General features: G+C 46.0%; 1 protein-coding gene across 1 annotated transcript in view; it reads right to left on the reverse strand.

Moving 5' to 3' along the window:
• Positions 1 to 20,298, reverse strand: part of AK7 (adenylate kinase 7) — a 93,029-nt gene extending 72,731 nt beyond the window's left edge. The window contains exons 1-4 of the mRNA XM_033191414.1: positions 20,120 to 20,298; positions 13,071 to 13,259; positions 6,482 to 6,590; positions 1,978 to 2,072 (exon numbers count right to left, since the gene is read on the reverse strand). Coding sequence (XP_033047305.1) covers positions 1,978 to 2,072; positions 6,482 to 6,590; positions 13,071 to 13,259; positions 20,120 to 20,224 — 498 coding nt within the window. The 5' untranslated portion in view covers positions 20,225 to 20,298. The remainder of the gene's footprint in view (positions 1 to 1,977; positions 2,073 to 6,481; positions 6,591 to 13,070; positions 13,260 to 20,119) is intronic.
• Between the last annotated feature and the right edge of the window lie 735 nt (positions 20,299 to 21,033).

Consider the following 21,033-nt stretch of genomic DNA (forward strand, 5'->3'; position numbering starts at 1 on the left):
GGTTAATTTTTGCAATTTTTGTAGAGATGTGGTTTCACCCTGTTACCCAGACTGGTCTTGAACTCTTGAGCTCAAGCAGTCCTCCCGCCTCGGCCTCCCAAAGTGTTGGGATTATAGGTGTGCACCACTACACCTGGCCTAGTACATTGATTACACCTTGATAAATCTTTTAAAACCACCATTTGTCATTGGGGAAATGCAAACTAAAACCACAGTGAGAGGATGAGTGCATGCCACAGGACGGGAGCTACACAGGAGCCATTGCCCCATGTTTTCTTTGTGGAACTGTCTCTTCCCCATTCTCTAGTAAGCCCCCATTCAGTGTAGGGGGCTTACTGGAGAGTGAAGTCTACTCAGAGCAGAAAAGAAACCATAAAAGAAAGAGAGAGAGTGTCAGTGAACGTTGAGGACATTGTTGAATCCTCTGTGCCCAGCTGTTCCTGAAGTCTGCTATTGAACTTATTCATTACTTTGCTTACTTTGGTTGGGACAATCAGGACGCTAGCACAGCGGTCAGCCAGTCCATTGACTTGTAATTGTTTTATGGTGGACGCCTAGCTGGACGCTCTGAGGAAAGGGATTATAACAGGAATAAAATGACCATGACCTGCTCCTTGAGGTGATGGCATCCAAAGTAGGTGAGTCAACTTTACAAGGAAAGAGCATGAAACCTGTGGTCCCTGCCCTCAAGGGGTTCTCAGTCCACCAGGGGAGAGACAGTTAAACAAATACATAGCATTTGATGCAATAAGTGTGATGAATGCCTAAATATCTCCTGGTTATATATAATATATTCCATTGACCATATCATGCACTTTTTCACATTTAACATTTCTGAAATTAGAACATATCTGGGATCAATGGTTTATCATTGTGGTCAGCCAGGAAGCACTGGCAATGTTGCTGCCAGTGACTGTGACCTTGAACACACCATTGCTATTGTTATCACTTCAACTTGAGTCAGGTGCTACTCCTGTTGATTTAATTGCCTTTTAAAAGAGTGTACCGTGATTCAGCACTGAAATGGAAAGGTACTGCATAGGCACAAGGCACCGGAACAGAGCAGCAAATGTCAATTTGACATTAGTCAAGGGAGTAAGCAATGTTGGAAGAATGTCTGTGGCTCATGTTTTCTTGCAACGTAATAACCACGTACTTTATAGGAAAGTACTACAAATAAATGACATGATTCAAATAAATGACATGAGTTGTGTGGAAAAAGACAGAATGTGGTGTGATTCAGAGATGGACACGGAATATGAGGAACTTTTGGGAATACTATAATCACTATATTTACTTACATTTTCTTTTGCTTTTCATTTATTTTATTTATAAATAAAATTTATTTATTTATTATTCACTCTGTCGCCCAGGCTGGAGTGCAGTGGCATGATCTTGGCTCACTGCAACCTCTGTCTCCCGGGTTTAAGCGATTCTCCTGCCTCAGCCTCCCGAGTAGCTGGGATTACAGGTGCCCGGCACTATGCCTGGCTAATTTTTGTATTTTTAGTCGAGACAGGGTTTCGCCATATTGGCCAGGCTGGTCTCGAACTCCTGACCTCAGGTGATCCACCTGCCTTGACCTCCCAAAGTGCTGGGATTACAGGTGTGAGCCACTGCCCCGGCCTATATTTTCTTTTTAATGTATGCACAAGAATGTACATGACAAAAAATATGGGTCTAAGTAAGTCTAAAAGAGAGTTTTTCAGTATGTTTAAAATACAAAGCAGAAGTGATAAGCAAGCTTTGCTATAGTGTCATAGGCAGCATATTTTTCTTTCTTAGAGGCATATAAAACGATGAAATCCCTTAGAATTGAATGTGCTTAGAGTCAATGAACTCTGTTGGGTGCTTATCATGGGATAGGATTCCGGAGTGTGAGAATACACAACTCGCTGTAGGAAGTTCCCTCCGCACACAGATTACAAGGTGTTAAGGGTGAAATGTTACCCAAAGGAAAGCTAACGTTCTACTTACGGGGTCCAGGGCTTTGGATCGTGCCCAAGTCATCACTGTGGATAGTAAAATAAATATCTTTCGCTTTTCAAAGTGGCTGACTTCTTCACTGAGTGCTGTGGGGTCAAAAAACAGAATGGTTATTTGGACCCATGCACAACTTGGTTTCTAAATCACGTGTACTATTAGTCACCAGTAGGAGCCACTTAACACCAGGGTGCTATTACCTCTGATGCTTCTTTGACCTGTTCCCATCACCATTCTTCAAATTCCCCCTCCTTCTCGCCACCTGTATCTCAATTGCGGATCCCCGCAGGCTGGCAGGGTGTTCACAACTAAGCATTTCAGCCTCATCAGTGCTCTCCACTGCAGCCCTTTCTCTCCACTATGCTCATCAGTTGCTTGATCCCTTCCGAGCTGAGCTCAAAATTGTGGCCCCTTCCTGTTTTCTGGCCTCTGGCCATGTGCTTTTACTTTTTGGGAGGGCTGGTGACAGTAAGGATCATAGGAGCATAGCTGACATGAATTAGAACAACTCACGGGCTTTGTTGAATTTCCCCCACTGGGAGATAGGTATTCTGGGTTACAGGTGCGGAAACCGAGGCACATTTTGCCCAGGATCATAGAGGGAAGTGATGGGGCAGCGAGTCCAATCCAGGCTGTCTGGCTGCCAGGTCGGTGCTGTTCCCATCATGCCACCTAGCCAGCTGCCCAAAAAGGGAGCAGGCTGGGGATGGGGCAGCAGAGGCCCCACATCAGAAGGGCCTCTTAGGAGTTCTCATAAGGCAACGCTGTTCAGTGAAAGCCATCACGGAAGGAAGTAATTCAGGGTGTGCCCGCCCTTCCCACTCCACCCCTGGGGCTGTGGGCTGTAGTGGAGAGCACCGATAAGGCAGAAACGTTTGGTTATCAACAACTTGTAGGGATTCATATTTAGGATAGAGGTGGAGGGAAAGGTGAGCATTTTATTTCCAAAGGGTTTGTTGCTTTGCAAAAAGGCTCTCTACACATTTAAGCATTGAATCTCCTTGAATGTATTTGGCTAAGGGATTCCATTAACATATTCTTCGTGATGTATAATTTTCAAGAAACATATTGAAGCTGCAAAGTGAGGTCTAATTAAACTGTCAGAGGGGCTAAGTGGTGCAGGTGCCATAGTATGATTTTAGTATCATGAGGTGATTCCCCAAACAAGCGACAAAATGAAATGCTGATATCCTGGATCTAAGAAATGTATGGATTTCTACCTTAAACAAGAAAGTGTTATTGAATGAAGTCTACGAACACTATGATCATGTAGTATTCCAAACTTTAAGAGTTACTTTTGTTTCTATTTTTAGTCTAATAACAAAAATTGTCCCTTCAATTTAATTTTGCTCTTTGAACCTTTCTGCTCTGCTGAGCTTCAGTTTGGCCTGTTTTGTGAATACTTGGCACACTTTGAGGTCCTCTAACTGGGTTATTCTTTTTTATTTATGATATTTATAATAGGTCTAGAATGATCTGCTCGTTCCCCTTTGAACACATCCTTCGTCTATATGCAAATATTTTCTCTCCTTTCTAATAATGTATTCCTTTCTCTTCGTCACCCTGCCTTCCTTCCATAGTATCTGCAAAAGGCAAGGTAGGAGAATTCTAAGACATTTAAAAATAATTTAATAAAACATTGTTAAATATAATACATAGCCGGGTGTGGTGTTTCATGCCTGTAATCCCAGCCCTGTTGGAGGCCAAGGATTGCTTGAGCCCAGAAGGTGGAGACCAGCCCGGGCAACATGTCTAGACCTTGTCTCTACAAAAAGTTTTAAAAAAATGGTTGGATGCACACCTGTAATTCTAGCTACTCAAGAGGCTGAGGCAGGAGGATTGCTTGAGGCCAGGTGTTTGAGGCTGTAGTAAGCTATGATACACTACTGCACTCCAGCCTGGGTGACACAGCAAGACCCAAGCCTGTAATCCCAGCACTTTGGGAGGCCGAGACGGGCGGATCACGAGGTCAGGAGATCGAGACCATCCTGGCTAACACGGTGAAACCCCGTCTCTACTAAAAAAAATACAAAAAACTAGCCGGGCGAGGTGGCGAGCGCCTGTAGTCCCAGCTACTCCGGAGGCTGAGGCAGGAGAATGGCGTAAACCCGGGAGGCGGAGCTTGCAGTGAGCTGAGATCCGGCCACTGCACTCCAGCCCGGGCTAGAGCAAGACTCCGTCTCAAAAAAAAAAAAAAAAAAAAAAAAAAGAAAGAAAGAAAGAAAGGAATACATATCCATTGCGAGAAAAACAAATTCTAAGACTGTGCATTAGGTAAAATGACAAAGTCCCCATCCCTTACCAACCTCATGCCCTACCAACCCCATACCTCCCAGGTGACTCTGGTGACAGACTGAAGGATATCTGACTATACTTTCTTGCAGACACAAACAAACACTCTATATCTCAAAAAGGAAGTAATTCAGCTAAAAGTTTTCCTCTAAATAGAAAAGTAAAATTTTCTTGATTATTTGAACCTCTTTATTAGAAGGAAGCAGTAAAACACTCTACATTTTAACGCTCATGAAAGGAAATGCAGTGTCAAAGCTTGATAAAAGGTTACATTTCCTTGAGGGGGAGAAGGTGGTCCTAAGAAAGGCCGATGCCCATCTGTCACAGCAAGAAGTCAGTGGTTAATGTCTGAAATTCACAATCAAGAGGCACCTATGGAGGCATTTTGATGTATTAAATGAGGTTGCTTGGCTGGGCGCAGTGGCTCATTCCTGTAATCCCAGCCCTCTGGGAGGCCAAGGCAGGCAGATCGCTTGAGGTCAGGAGTTCAAGACCAACTCGGACAACATGGCGAAACCCCGTCTCTACTAAAAATACAAAAGTTAGTTGGGCATGGTGGCACATGCCTGTAATCCCAGCTACTTGGGAGGCTGAGGCAGGACAATCACTTGAACCGGGGAGGTGGAGATTGCAGTGAGCCGAGACAGCGCCACTGCATGCCAGACTGGGTGACAGAGCAAGATCTTGTCTCAAAAAAAAAAAAAAAAAATGAGGTTGCTTTGGGGGAGCATGAATCACAAAAGCACCATCTTGCTAAACACCTCTTTGTTCTCTTAGACTTGAGGTCCTTACAGTTCATTACATTTTTCAAAGCAAGATGACGGAGCAAGATCTTGTCTCAAAAAAAAAAAAAAAATGAGTTGTTTTGGAGGAGATGAATCACAAAAGCATCACCTTGCTAAACATCACTTCGTTCTCTTAGACTTGAAGTCTTTAGAATTCATTACATTTTTCAAAGCACTTTCATAATACAAGCATTCTCTACAAGCTTTTCCTGACCTTTGCCATCAGGGAACATTTGTTGAATTGAATCAAATATTTAGAGTTAGAAATAATTTCTCCCCTCTTAAAGTCACGTGCCTTTTATACATAACTTTCTTGTGAGCACATCCCCCTTTGTTGAGTTAAAGTTTCTCTTGGGTGCCTTGTCTCTTATGTGATGACTTGTACCTTGGGGTGCCTTTTCTTTTGAGACGGAGTCTCGCTTTGTCACCCAGGCTGGAGTGCAGTGGCACGATCTTGGCTCACTGCAAGCTCCGCCTCCCGGGTTCACGTCATTCTCCTGCCTCAGCCTCCGAGTAGCTGGGACTACAGGCGCCCGCCACCACACCCGGCTAATTTTTTGTATTTTTAGTAGAGACGGGGTTTCACCGTGTTAGCCACTATGGTCTCGATCTCCTGACCTTGTGATCCGCCCATCTCGGCCTCCCAAAGTGCTGGGATTACAGGCGTGAGCCACCGCGCCCGGCCGGGGTGCCTTTTCTTATGTGTCTTTGTATCTCCCCAGGACATTCAACCCCACCTCCTTAAGCAGTGCCTATGGAATGAGTCAGGTTGAATTTTAAAAGTTAAATGTTTTGGCCAGGCATCATGGCTCATGCCTGTAACTCCAGTGCTTTGGGAGGCTGAGGCTGGAGGATGGCTTGAGGCCAGGGGTTTGAGACCAGCCTGGACAACATAGCAAGTCCTCATCTCTACCAAAAAAATAAAAAATAAAAATTAGCTGGGTATGGTGGCACAAGCCTGTAGTCTAGCTACTCAGAAGGCTGAGGCGGGAGGATCTCTTGAGCCTAGGAGTTCGAGGCTGTAGTGAGCTATGATCAGGTCACTGCACTTCAGCCTGGGTAATGTTTCATTAAAAAAATACGTTTATTTTATTTTATTCTTTCTGTAGAGACGAGGTCTTGTCATGTTGTCCAGGCTGGTCTTGAACTCCTGGGCTCAATAATCCTCCCACCTCGGCCTCCCAAAGTATTAGGACTACAGGCATAAGCCACTATGCCGGCCTCCATTTTTTTGATAATTAAAAATATTCTATTCTTCAGAAGTATCTATTCATATTATTATCATGGATTTCATACTTTAGGTACGTCTCAGACCAGTTTTTCTATAGCCCTACTTTGCCTAGTGTTCCTAGATGACTATTAGGTGAAGTAAGCAGCACTACAATAGCATCTCTGGAGATAAAAGAGTACACCTCACTGACCAGAGACTGCCCAAATGGCTTCCTCCACTTGCTGTGAGCTCTCAGTGATGTTATAAATAATAACGTCGCACTCCAGCAGGCGCATGAGAAGGTCTTCTCGGGAGATGGCCTGAAAAACAGAATTGACAGCCATTTGCAGCAGGCAGCTAACAAGGTAACCTTAATATTTCGATGAAATGATAATTTTCAAAATAGGTATGCTACACCGAAGAGTCCCACAGGAAATGCTTGCAGGAGGATTTCTATTTAAAATGAAATTGTGACTCTCTTCTGTGTGTAGTTTTCAAGTAACAAAGAAGTTTATGAAAACAGCTTGGAGCAGATGATTTAAAAATTGCATAATAATCTTAGGTACTATTTCTGCACGCTGTTTAAACTCCAGTTCAGAAGGGAAGAATTAGCACACACTGAAAGAAAATGAGTGAGGCATTTAAAACTAATTCAAACTCTATGCAAGATTACTTGAGCAATTAGATATCACGAATCACTCAGAAGTGCTGAGGAATGATTAATGTGGATTGTCTTACAATTCTCAAGATGGATTTAATCTGTTCTCTTTCTAGATGTAAGGTATCTTATTACAGTTGACAGCTGGGAATATTTTAAAAATACAGAAACTTTTAATGATTAAAAATGTGAAGTTTATACATTAAATAGAAGTAACTTTGCTGATCATTTTCGGTGCTTTTTTTTTGTTAATTTGAGACACAGTTTCACTCTGTTGTCCAGGCTGGCGTGCAGTAGCGTGATCTCAGCTCACGGCAACCTCTGCCTCCCAGGTCCAAGTGGTTTCATACCTTAGCCTCCCAAGTAGCTGGGACTACAGGCACACGCCACCATGCCTGGGGTTTTTTTTTTTTTTTTTTTTTTTTTTGTAGAGATGGGGCTTCACCATGTTGACCAGGCTGGTCTCAAACTCCTGACCTCTGGTGATCCGCCCACCTTGGCCTCCCAAAATGTTGGGATTAGAGGCGTGAGTCATGGTGCCAGCCGGTGATCACTGTGTTTTAACTAGTCATTCCTTGCTGCAAGAATGCCAGTACACTTCCCAATAGTACAATACCTTGAGTACATTAAGAGAACAATAAAAAGACCCTGCATTTCCAAACCAAGATTTGCATTATTTGTTATTCCCATTGTCCTGAACATCAGCTATTTTCCACAGTTCCTTGACCAGCTGTATTAAAATAGAACGTTTTAAACCAAGCTGAAGAACAAAGGGAAGTTGATGCGTTTCCTCAGGAAACGACAGTTCTGCTTTGGCAAGGTAATACATCCTTGTTAAACTCAACAGCATGCACTAGGTTGCTAGTTTCTCCAGCCCTGTTCCCTAGATCCTTTTGGATGAATCTGCATTAGTTTTCTAGGGCTGTTGTAACAAACTGCCACAAACTGCATGGCTTGAACAACCAAAGTCTCACTGTTCTGGAAGCTAAAAATCCAGGATCAAGGTGTTGTAGGGTTGGTTCCTTCTAAGGGCTGAGAGGGAGAGTCTGTTTCGTGCCTCTGCCCTGGCTTCTGCTGGTTTGCCGGCAATCTCTTCCTCATCTTGTACATGCATCACCCTGATCTCCGCCTTGATATTTACATGGTGTTCTACCTGTGTGCCGTCTGTGTCTAAATTTCCCCTTCTTATAAGCTCACTGGTCATACTGGATGATAAGCCCACTTAAATGACCTCCATTTATTTATTTAATTAATTTATTTATTGGAGACAGAGTCTCTCTCTGTTGCCCAGGCTGGAGTGCAGTGGCACAATCTCAGCTCACTGCAACCTCTGATTCAAGCAATTCTTCCGGCCTCAGCCTCCCAAGTAGCTGGGATTACAGGCACCCACTATTTTTGTATTTTTCGTAGAGACAGGGTTTCACAATGTTGGCCAGGTTGGTCTTGAACTCCTGACCTCGGGTGATCTGCCCGCTCGGCCTCCCAAAGTACTGGGATTACAGGCATGAGTTACCATTCCTGGCTGATGACCTCCATTTAATTGGATGTCCTCTGCAAACACCCTATCTCCAAATATGGCCATATTCAGAAATACTGGGGGTTAGGATTTCAATATATCTCTTTGGGGTGTGGGAGAAACAACTCAACCCATACCACCAGCCATTCAGTTCCTTCTCTCGACTGAATGTGCAAGAGGAGAGCCACTGGCAATCCTGATCCAAACATCCATTTTTACTTTACCAGTAGCATGACAGTGGGAAAGGACACTACCTTCCCAGTACACCTAGGATGGATCAAGATCCAGAAATAACACGTGAAAGAAAAGAAGAAAACACTGGGAGAATACAAGGACTCAAAGATGTGTATTCTAGATGTGGTCCCAGAGAAAGGAGCTACAGCATCTATGTTTCCAGCTTGTAAAAGCAGGTGCGAGTGCTGTCCATAGAAAAACATGCACACGTGTCAAATTATGGTTGGATCTATTTAAGACGAAACAGCCACATTTTCAAGAGAATGGTTGTCTTCACCCAATGTGGAGTGACCATTTTTGTGCATTCATTTGTTCACTCAACAAACATTTGTGGGCCCTGCTTTTGACTGTAGTAAAAAAGGCAAAAATGAATAATATATAGCTGCTGATACTAAGGAGCATTTTGTGTGTGTGTGTGTGTGTGTGTGTGCATGCGCTTTCTTGAGAAGATTTATACCAAATAATTATGGTCTAATGTAGACAAGGACCCAACCAAGCACATATGAAGCCCTTGTACAAATGAGAAAAAAGGTAACCTGTTTGGTGAAAAAATTATAAGAAGGGCTACACTCTGGGGCCCAGGACAGCCAACATAACAGGCTGCTTTTCAGCCCCTACTCACTCACTCCCTTAGCCAGGCACTCTTGTACAGTGTGCAACCTGTACAGCCAGCCCCAAATGTGGAAAGGGCTGTCATCGATAGAGGCACATTTGAGGTTAAATGGACTAAGAGAAAGACATGATTATGTCTCATAGGAGAAGATATTTGAGTTGGGCTGGAAGGATGAATACGAGCTCACCTGGTAGAGCCCAGAATGCTCAGGGAACAGTAGGTGGCTTGTTGAGCCAGGTAGAGGCACCTTTCCTAACCTGGACTAGGCCAACGGTCTTCATTCACAACAGTGAGACTCAAAGAGATGCTTTCCATTCTCACCTCTCCCTCACCTTTTCTTTTCTTTTCTTTATTTTTTGCTGGTCTTCTCTGTATCATTCCAATTTCAGCATATGTGCCACTGAAGCGAGCACTCTCCCTCACCTTTTCTGCCACTTTTGTGTCTTCTCTGTGGCTCCCCATAGTCCATGCTCTTTCTCTGCCACAGCGCACCATATACTTTCCCAGGCATTCCCCCTTGCTTGGTGTTTCCTTCCTCCCTTACCTGTCTGGCAAGCTCCACTCAACCACGGAAGACCAGCCTCAGCCCTACCATCTCCAGTAGATCCCAACCTTCCAAGGGAGGGCCATCTGCAGGACTTTGTGCTAATGGACGCTCCAGGATCTCAAGATCAGAGCATAGGAGGCCTCAATCTGCTTGGCAGGGAGCTATTGGAAGCTTCATTTGCCTGTCTTTCTAGATAGGACTGAGAACTCCTTAGGTGTCCCTTTCAGAGAGCCTTGGGTGATGCTCTGTGCACGCCTCTGTCCCCACATTTACTGTCACAGAGTCCCTGCCAAGCTGTGAGCTCCACGTCCATCTGTAGATCCTTAGGGTGCACAGGAAACATTCGCAGAATCAAATTCAGGTGAGTAGTGAGAGATGCTGGAGACCGGAACTAATGCACATGGCTATGAGAATGGAAAGGAGGGGCAGACTGGACACCTGACAAAGATGTGCTGAGGACCCCATGACCAATAGGATTCAGGTGTCAAGGACAAGTGAAGAGCCCACAGCTCTCTGAGGGTTTCAGCTTTGATGGAAGGCAAGTGCATAATGAATGGGATAAAAGACACTGTTGTTGTCTACAAACTTGTTTCCTCTTCCTTTTCTCCAACAGAACCCCAATTTTGCTTCAGATATTCCTCAGCCTGCAGGAAATTAACTCCCTCTTCTGGCTTAAAGGATGAGCCTAATTGATCTAAGGGTAAGTGCCTGTCTCAGGAAAGGGACGACGACTTCATTCACAACAGTGAGACTCAAAGAGATGCTTGCCAGGGACTGCTGGCAATGTCCGTCTTCCTTTCTTTGAGACCTTCTGGAAGTTCGCTTTGCCAGAGTGTCACTGTGTATGATGAACTAAGGCCCTGGACTGTTGCAGCCTTGCTGCCAGCCTGAAGATAAAGTCATCCCCCAACGAGGGCAGAGCCCAGGAAGGGGCAGGAAGAGGAGCTGGAGCCTGTGGATCAGCTCTGAAGCTGGTTCCACTTCTGCGCCACCAGCTACCTAAGCTGATGAATTTCCTTATTTATTAAGCCAGTTTGGGTCACCTCTGTTTTCTACAACATGCAGTCCAAGACAGCCCCAATTGATAGAGATAGCAAGGTCTTTAATACAAACCAGTAATACAAAGTCATACAAAGAGTGGTTTGGGGCTGGGCGCAGTGGCTCATGCCTGTAATCCCAGCACTTTGAGAGGTCAAGGCGGGCAGATCACCTAAGATCAGAAGTTCAAGACCAGCCTGGACAACATAGTGAAACCATGTCTCTACTAAAAATACAAAAAATTAGCCGGGCGTGGTGGCACACGCCTGTAGTCCCAGCTACTCGGGAGGCTGAGGTAGGAGAATAGCTTGAACCCAGGAGGCGAAGGTTGCAGTGAGCCAAGATTGTGCCACTGCACTCCAGGCTGGGCAACAGAGCCAGACTCCATCTCAAAAAAAAAAAAAAAAAAAAAGAGTGGTTTTGTGGGGGGTCTAATAAATATGATTTTGGATATGTTGATTTAGCAATGCCTGCAGGACAACCGGAGGCTGGTCTAGGAGGCAGTTGGATTTGGAGGCTACAGACAGGTGAGAGAAGCATTAGCTATATGCAGAGCTAAAGCTATAGGCCTGGATAAAATTTAGGCAGGTCACCTGTTGTAGGAAGGGAGGGAGCTCTGGGGAAAACTGCATTTAAAGGGTAAAAAGAGGAAAAGGAGCGAGAGAAAGCAGCTGGGAAGAAGGGCTTGGGCACGTAGTCAGTGCAGAGCCGAGGCACAAGAAGGGAAGGCGAGTTTCTCTTGGGAAGCCAGGCTGCTGCTGTGAAGCCAGGTGAGCTAAGCCCTCAGGAGTCAGGGGACTGCTGGTGACATTGGCCAGGGCACCTCCTGTTAAGTGTTGTGGGCAGGGCCAGCCAGTATTGGATAGACCAGTGAATGGTGGGGGTGAATGGGTGAGGCCTGCAAATGAGGGTGATCTCCTGAAGTTCAGTGGTGGCAGGGGCCAGGGGCAGAGAAAGAGGCTGGTGGCCAGCAGGGAGGTCAAGTTAAGTGCTTTTTACAGTAGGCATGATTTGAGCATATGTGTAGGTGTAGAGGAAGAAGCCAGTGGCAAGAAGAGAGAGAAGGGAGGTGAATGAGAAAGAATACCCAGAAGACAGAGGAAGGGGGTGAATGGGAAGGTCCTAAAGATGTCTGGAGGGGATGCATTTGTCCATTCCACTAGTGTTTATTAAGGCCACTTTGTGGCAGTGGCTGTGTTAGGTGCCACAGATCCATGGATAAACACGGGGATAAACAAGGCAGGGTCTCCACCCTCACTCAAGGAGCTGACAGTCAGTGTCCATGGACCCCACGATACACAGGTGGTAACAATGAGTGTGAAAAGCATTATGATCTAGGCAGATAAAGGATGATATGGGAGCTCAAAAAAGAGCTCAGAATCCAAACTGGGAGGGAGAAGTAGGAATCATGAATAGCTTCCTGGAGGAAGTGACACAAGTCTTGAAGGATGAAGAAGGTGGGTTGGGTAAAAAAGAGAGAGAGAGAAGGCTGCTCCAGGGTACAGCATGTGGAAAGCTGTATGGTAGGCTCCAGAGAGGAGCAGGCAGGGTAAGGGAGGAGTTGGCCCAGGAGAAGAAGAGGCCACTCCTTCTCAGACATTTAAATATCTTAGGACTAGGACTGTGTTGAATTTGTCATGTGGAGACAGCATTGTTTCTGGAGACAGCAATGGTATATTATTCCTGAGTGGCACATTACCAAAGGATGTTTCTCTTAAAAAAATTATTTTCATAAATATAAAATAGAGACAGGAGCTTGCTATGTTGCCCAGGCTGGTCTCGAACCCCTGGCCTTAAGTGATCCTCCCTTCTCAGCCTCCCAAAGTGCTGGGATTACAGGCATGAGCTGCGCCCGGCCTATTTCTCCTTCACAGACAGCATCCATCATGGCACAGACTCATCTTGGATAATCCTGGGCAGAATATGCTGGAGAGGAGAATTGTATGAGTCTGAAAGTCCAAATTAGATCCATCCTTTCCAACATTATCTAATTTAAACTCTTTGCTTTGGCCCAAAATTGAAAGTGGGATCTACGAGGTAAATCTCCATCACAGCAGAAAGCCATTCCCTCAACCTGGCCATGTCTGTGGAAGAGAGGGAAGGGGAGACAAACAGTAAAACAAGTTGTCAAGGCATTGGAGCCGAAGGCGACTCTTTCCTCTGTCTACTCCTGGCAAGAGCCTCCGAGACTTACAGAGTATGTCTCCACTGCAAAGTCAGGCCGCGGGCTGGCAGGCTTGGACAGCGTGCCCACAATCTGGAATGTGCCTTCCTTCACTTTGGCTGAGGAAGCTTCCAGCGTACTTGACTTATTTTCATCTTCCTCTTCCTCTTCCTCTGTAATTTCTTCAAGTGAAGCCCCAACTACACAGTTGGATAGAAACTGCAAGGAAACAGAAATTTCCCAAATGGTAAGAACAAATTAGAGTCAGGGAGCCTGTGAATGATGATTCTAGAAACTTACCTTTCCTGAGTGCTTGCTGGTCACCACCAAGGCAAAGCAGATGCTTTGCACACTGTCATTTCATTTAAGTTGATTGAATTCCTGGAGGAGTGGGTACTGTTATAATTCCCCATTTTACAGTGAGGAACTCAGGGTCAGAGAGCTTAATTAACTTGTTTCTGGATACTGCACTCCTCTAGCAGTAGGCAGAGCTGGGTCACAGTGATGATATTTGTGTTGTCCAACAGAAATGTAGAAATGTAATAGGAGCCACATAGGTTATTTTATTTTATTTATTTTTAAAGATGTGGTCTTGCTATATGTTGCCTAGGCTGGTTTCAAACTCCTGGGGTCCTCCTGCCTCAGCCTCCTGAGTAGCTGGGACTACAGGCACTTACGTAGTTTTAAATTTTCTAGAAGCAACATTTTAAAAAGTGAAAACAAAGGGTAAAATTAATTTAAATGCTGTGAGGTCGGGCGCAGTGGCTCATGCCTGTAATCCCAGCACTGTGGGAGGCTGAGGCAGATGGATCACGTGAGGTCAAGAGTTCGAGACCAGCCTGGCCAACATAGTGAAACCTCATCTCTACTAAAAATACAAAAATTAGCTGGGCGTGGTTGTGCACACCTGTAGTCCCCGCTACTCGGGAGGCTGAGACAGGAGAATTGCTTGAACCTGGGAGAAATGCTCACCTGCAGTGAGCCAAGATTGTGCCATTGCACTCCAGCCTGGGCAACAGAGCAAGACTCTGCCTTTAAAAAAAAAAAAAAATGAAATGCTGTGGTATTTAATGCAATATATCTAAAATATTATCAACTTAATATGTAATCAATATAAAAATTATTGAGATATTTTACTTTTTTATTTGAAATTCAATCTGCAGTTTACACTGACAGTACATGTCCATTTGGACTAGTCACATTTCTTTTTTTGAGACAGAGTCTTGTTCTGTTGCTCAGGCTGGAGTGCAGTGGTGTGAGCATAGCTCAATGCAACCTAAAACTCCTGGCCTCAACCGATCCTCCTGCCTCAGCCTCCTGAGTAGCTGGGACTACAGGTGTGTGCCACCATGCCTGGCTAATTTTTTATTTTTATATTTATTTTTGTAGAAATGGAGTATTACTGTTGTTGCCCAGGCTGGTGTGGACTAACCACATTGAACACGTAAGTGTTCAATGGCTACATGTGGCCAGTGGCTACAGTATGGAATAAAGAAATAGAAAGAAGTTGGCAGAGTTTCTCTTCCTGTTTTCCAAAAGCTATCCTTAGAAGTGGCTTCTGTGGTGGTGAAGAGTTTCATCTGTTTATATGTCAATAACTACTTATATATGTCCACAATCATTTTATTTTAATTTATCTATTAAGCATATATAAATAACCATGGAATTACCATACCTTGGGAATAAAAAATAATAAAACCAAATAAACAGAAAGTCCCATCTCATTTATTTTGATAGAAAACAGTCCAGGTTAGCATTCAAGATTGCCAGCTTCAACCTCCTATTGGAATATATTTCTCCCAAGTAAATTATGTATGTTTCCATTTCATTTATCTCTCAAACATACATATTCAATTTTATTATCCCCTTTCACAGTTGAGGAAATTGATGCGCAGCAAAAAGAGATAGGGCTGGGGTGGCATTGCCCAACTGGGCTGTAAGCCTAACGACGAGACACAGCTTCTTTTTCTCTTATATTCCTCATATTCCCACTCCCATGTTCCTTGGAGGAAATGATCAGTAATTACCTGGAATTTGAGAAAGGCCCTGATTAATTAGGACCAACTAGAAAATTCTGTTATTGAAAAGCTTTTGAAAAAGATCTCTGTACAGAGCGTGGTGGCTCATGCCTACAATCCCAGCATTTTGGGAGACCAAGGCAGGGGGACTGCTAGAAAAAGATCTCTGTATACTAAAAGAAGTTTCATTATAAAAATATTGTTATAAAAAATAATCAAGATCTTTGAGAGACCAAGGCAGGCAGATCACGAGGTCAGGAGATTGAGACCAGCCTGGCCAACATGGTGAAACCCCATCTCTCCTAAAAATACAAAAATTAGCTGGGCGTGGTGGCACACGCCTGTATTCCCAGCTACTCAGGAGGCTGAGGCAGGAGAATCGCCTGAACCCAGGAGGCGGAAGTTGCAGTGAGCCAAGATCGTGCTACTGTACTCCAGCCTGGCAACAAAGCGAGACTCCATCTCAAAAAAAAAAAAAAAAAAAAAAGAATTCAAAATAAAGGGGATTAAGGAAGGAGATAAATTCCCTTCCCTCATTCTTTTTTTTTTTTTTTTTTTTTGAGGCAAGCTTTTACTCAGCCCTATGTATACCTCCCAGGCTGAAATGTAGTGATGTAATCACAGCTCACAGCAGCCTCGAACTGTGCTCAAGCGATCCTCCCCACTCTGCCTCCTGAGCAGCTGGGAAGGTAGGCGTGTGCCACCATGCCTAGATTCTCCTTCATTCCTAATCTCAACCATGTTCATGTCCCCTCCCTTTTTTATACAGGTGACCCTTAAGCCGCACAGGTTTGAACTTTGTAGGTACACTTGTCCACTTATTTTCTTCCACCTCTGCCACCCCTGAGACCAGCCCCTCCTCTTCATCCTCTGCCTCAGCCTGTGCAACATAAACACAAAAAGGATGAAGACCTTTAGGGCAACCCACTTCTGTTTAATGAATAGTAAATATATTTGTCTTCTTTATGATTTTCTTATAAACATTTTCTTTCCTCTAGCTTACTTTATTGTAAGAACGCAGTATATTTTATATGTACAAAATACATGTTGACTATGTTATTGGTAGGGGTTCCTGTTAACAATAGGTTATTAGTAGTTTAGTTCTGGGGAGTCAAACGTTATACACAGCCTGCAGTCCCAGCTACTCAGGACACTGAGGTGGGAAGATCACTTGAGCCCAGGAACTCGAGTCCAGCCTGGGCAACGTTAATGAGACCCACGTCTCTAAACATACATAAATAAATAAGAGTTATGGGCAGATTTTCAACTATCTTCTCTATATCTGTATCTTTTTGTTTCTTTTGGCAGATTTTTACTCTGTCACCCAGGCTGGAGCGCAGTGGTGCGATCTCGGCTCACTGCAAACTCTGTCTCCCAGGTTCAAGTGATTCTCCTGCCTCGGCCTCTGGATTAGCTGAGATTACAGGCGCTAGCCGCCACATCTGGCTAATTTTTGTATCTTTAGTAGAGATGGGCTTTTGCCATGTTGGCCAGGCTGGTCTCGAACTCCTGCCCTCAAGTGATCCGCATGCCTTGGCCTCCCAAAGTGCTGGGATTACAGGCGTGAGCCACTGCATCCTATATCTGTATCTTTTTGAAAAACAAAACCCCTAGCCCCTGTGTTGTTCAAGGCTTCCCACTGAATTTAGAGTATAAATGAAACTCCTGACCAAGGCCATCCATGATCTGGCCCTCTGTGCTAGCCTCTGCTCCACTACTCTATGTAATACATTTCTATGGAGCACAGACCGTGAGTGCAGCCCTGCTTAGGAGCTGACTGGGCCACATTCTGGGCTCCGTGGGCCCTCTCCTCCATAAAAAAAAAAAAAAAAAAAAAAAATTAAACATTATATTTCTCAATTGCATGCTATAGAGACAAACACATTCATTGACTCAAGATTTGTTTCCTTCTGATTTTAAAAGAAATTAACACACTTTTTGTGGGCCCCTAAAAGTCTCATGGGCCCTGGGCACAGTACTTGCTGCACCTAATGAAGAAGTGGGCCCAGGAAGCCTGGTGCACTGCCCCCTAGCCACTGTGCATACAAAACCCGCCAACCCTATGCCTACTTCGGAACCTGTGCCTTTGCTGTGTCCTCTGAGAACTATTTTCTCTGGCTTGAGCCTTATCCTGTGTATGTTAGATTAAATGTCACCTTTTTGTTTTTGAGATGGAGTTTCACTCTGTCGCCCAGGCTGGAGTGCAGCGGCGCAATCTTGGCTCACTGCAACCTGCACCTCCCGGGTTCAAGCGATTCTCCTGCCTCAGCCTCCTGAGTAGCTGGATTACAGGCGCCCATCACCACATCCAGCTAATTTTTGTATTTCTGGTAGAGACAGGGTTTCATCATGTTGGTCAGGCTGGTCTCCAACTCCTGACCTCAGGGACATTTTCTTTTTTTTTTTTTGAGACGGAGTCTCGTTCTGTCGCCCAGGCTGGAGTGCAGTGGCCGGATCTCAGCTCACTGCAAGCTCCGCCTCCCGGGTTTACGCCATTCTCCTGCCTCAGCCTCCCGAGTAACTGGGACTACAGGCGCCCGCCACCTTGCCCGGCTAGTTTTTTGTATTTTTTTTAGTAGAGACGGGGTTTCACCGTGTTAACCAGGATGGTCTCGATCTGCTGACCTCGTGATCCGCCCGTCTCGGCCTCCCAAAGTGCTGGGATTACAGGCTTGAGCCACCGCGCCCGGCCCTCAGGGACATTTTCTGTGTACAGATAAATCATCTGTCTTCTCTATGTATTTTTTTTTGAAAAACACAAATAAGATTATACTACACCTGTGTGGTAATGCTTCCTTTCTTTTTTTTTTTTTTTTGAGGCGGAGTCTCGCTCTGTCGCCCTGACTGGAGTGCAGTGGCCGGATCTCAGCTCACTGCAAGCTCCGCCTTCCGGGTTTACGCCATTCTCCTGCCTCAGCCTCCCGAGTAGCTGGGACTACAGGCGCCCGCCACTTCACCCGGCTAGTTTTTGTATTTTTAGTAGAGATGGGGTTTCACCATGTTAGCCAGGATGGGCTTCCTTTCTTTAAAAATATTTTGTTACAGTTTTGTTTGGTCTTTGCTTCTTCTTTCCTACCTTTTCTGATAATTTGGAAGATGTATCATGTGTTTAGAGTCCCTTCTGGTAGATATAGGTCATATGTAATATACATATATATATTATCTTGTATAATTACATGCCATATATATATAAATATATATATACACACACCTAAATTATATGCCTTAATCTCTGGTTTTTGTTTTTTTGTGTGTTTTTTTGAGATGGAGTTTCGCTCTTTTGCCCAGGCTGGAGTGAAGTGGTGCAATCTCAGCTCACTGCAACCTCTGCCCGCTGGGTTCAAGTGATTTTCCTGCCTCAGCCTCCCGAGCAGCTGGGATTATAGGTGCTCACCACCATGCCCAGCTAATTTTTGTATTTTTGGTAGAGACAGCATTTCACTATGTTGGCCAGGCTGGTCTCCAATTCCTGACCTCAGGTGAACCACCCACCTCAGCCTCCCAAAGTGCTAGTATTACACCACGCCCCACCCTAAATCTCTGTTTTTTGATGGATGCATTTTAGAAGGTATACAGGGTTGAATAGTGTCTACCCCCACCAAATTCCTGTCCTCTTAGAACCTGTGAATGTGGCCTTATTTGGAAATAGGGTCTTTGCAGATGTAATCAAGTTAAGATGAAGCCATATTGGATAGGGTAAGTCCTAATCCAACAACTGATGTCCTTATAAGAAGAGGGAAGTTTCGACACAGAGACACAGGGGAGAGAATACCATGTGAAAAAGGTGGCAGAGACTGGAGTGTACTAGCCAAGGGGTGCCAAGAATTATTGGCAACTACCAGAAGCTAGGAGAGGGGCAAGCAACAGTTCTTCCCCTGGAGCTGCCAGTAGAAACCAACCCTGCTGACACCTTGATCTTGCACTTCTGCCCTCAAGAACTGCGAGAGAATAAATTCTGTTTTAGAAAGTCACCCAGTTGGTGGCAACTGGTTACCACAGCCCTAGAAAACTAATACAGATGGTACATACTGTAGCCTCATCCTATTTTAAACAGATTTGTCCTGTTTGAAAGTGCAGTCATTGGCCTCAGAGAAGTCTGTTCATGGTGAAGTTAGATTTCTCTGTAGCTCGAGTACAGAATTAAGATCGATGGGTCCTACCCACGGGGAATGATAAAATCATGGCTTTCTTTTGACAACTAACTGGTCTTTTGAATATCTTCATTTTCCAGAGATAAAGACAGAGAAAGGTGAGAAACTTAATGGAACTCAGGGACCCAAACAGTGTCTGGTCCATAATAGATGCTCAAAAACCATATATTGAAGGGATGGATGAATGAAAAACGCTTCATGGGCAATATAAAAAATTTGATTTACTCGTGCCTGTAATCCCAGCACTTTGGGAGGCCGAGATGGGCAGATCACGAGGTCAGGAGATCGAGACCATCCTGGCTAACACGGTGAAACCCGTCTCTACTAAAAATACAAAAAAATTAGCCGGGCATTGTTGTGGGCGCCTGTAGTCCCAGCTACTCGGGAGGCTGAGGCAGGAGGATGGCGTGAACCTGGGAGGCGGAGTTTCCAGTGAGCCGAGATCGAGCCACTGCACTCCAGCCTGGGCAACAGAGGTAGACTCCATCTCAAAAAAAATTGATTTATTTTCTCGTTTAGCTGCCCGCTTCAAAATCGATGGAGGGGTAGAAAGAGAACCTAGTAGGAGGCAAGAGACCTGGACTCTGTCCAGGTTCTGGCCTCAACACTCTATGTGATCTTGGGCAAGTCCTTTCCTCCCTGTTAGCCTCCGTTTCCCCTCATTAAAAGGAGGAACAGGGGATGGACCAGTAATGTCCAGACACCTGGGCTTCCACGTAGGATCCCCTGTCCAGCCTGGGTGCAGACTGTGGTCCAAGGGGCATTGGTGGTGCCCAGGACGCGGGACCCTCCCTGAAGAAAGGCCCCGACAGCGCCCTGGTGCGCAGACCCTCGCTGGGTTTGCGTACCGGGGCCCGAGGGCTGGGAGCTAAGAGCTGGCGTGAGGCTCTGGGCCGCCGCCGCCGCTCACCTTCCCGATGTTTCCGCTGCTGTAGGAGTCCAGCAGGTTTATAAACACCCTCTGGATCCGGATAACTTTCTCCGTGGGAGCAGCAGTTTCCTCTTCTTCAGCCATGGTGGGAGCCACGCTGGTTGCTAAGGTGAAAGCGTCACTCCTCTTGCCAAGGAGGCGGGGCCCGGGCCGGGGAGGCGGGGCAGGTTCTCCCTCTGGGGGCGGGGCCTGGGCGCCGGGCACAGCTTGCGGGGCTGGGAGGGGCGTGTCGTAGACGAAGCAGGGAGAGCTGGGCGCTGGGCGGGGCGTGCCGGGCGGGGGAGTGCGTGTCATGCCCGACGCTAATCAGGGCGTGCCAGGCGGGGCGGGGCGTGTTGCGCCGGTCGCTGGGCGGGGCGAGCCGGGTAGCGAGGGGCGTGTCGTGCCTGGTAGGGCGGGGAGGGGCGTGTCGTGCCCGGGGGCTGGGCGGGGCGTGCTGGGCAGGGCGGGGCGTGTCGTGCTGGGGGCCTGGGCGGGGCGTCCCGGGCAGGGCGGGGCGTGTCGTGCCTTGGGCTGGGCGGGGCACTCCGGGCGATGCGGGGCTCCGGATTTGCAGTTGCGCGCGCTCTCGGTTGCTGGGCGCCAGGCGGACGTTCCCGCGAGTGCTCTCCGCGGCGCCGCGCGTGCAGCCCGGGTCTCACCCTGGCTTGCTGCCCACTGGGAGCCCTTGGGCAGTGCACGATTTCTTTCGGAGTCTCCCTGGGCGTCTGTCCCAGGGGGCCATGTGATCGCTGTGCCTTTTTATCTCCATTGTTCGTAAAGTCTGGAATCACATCCCAGTGTCCGCTTGACCCGATGACTAAAAATAATGAGGAGTCTGAAGAAGAGGGAATGCCCCACAACCTAGGCCTCTCCCCGACACGTGGGAGTTTCTGAGTGCGCTCCCATGGGGT

This window comes from Trachypithecus francoisi, unplaced genomic scaffold (genome assembly GCF_009764315.1).
Source record: "Trachypithecus francoisi isolate TF-2019V2 unplaced genomic scaffold, Tfra_2.0 Lachesis_group3, whole genome shotgun sequence".
Classification (NCBI taxonomy): Eukaryota; Metazoa; Chordata; class Mammalia; order Primates; family Cercopithecidae; genus Trachypithecus; species Trachypithecus francoisi.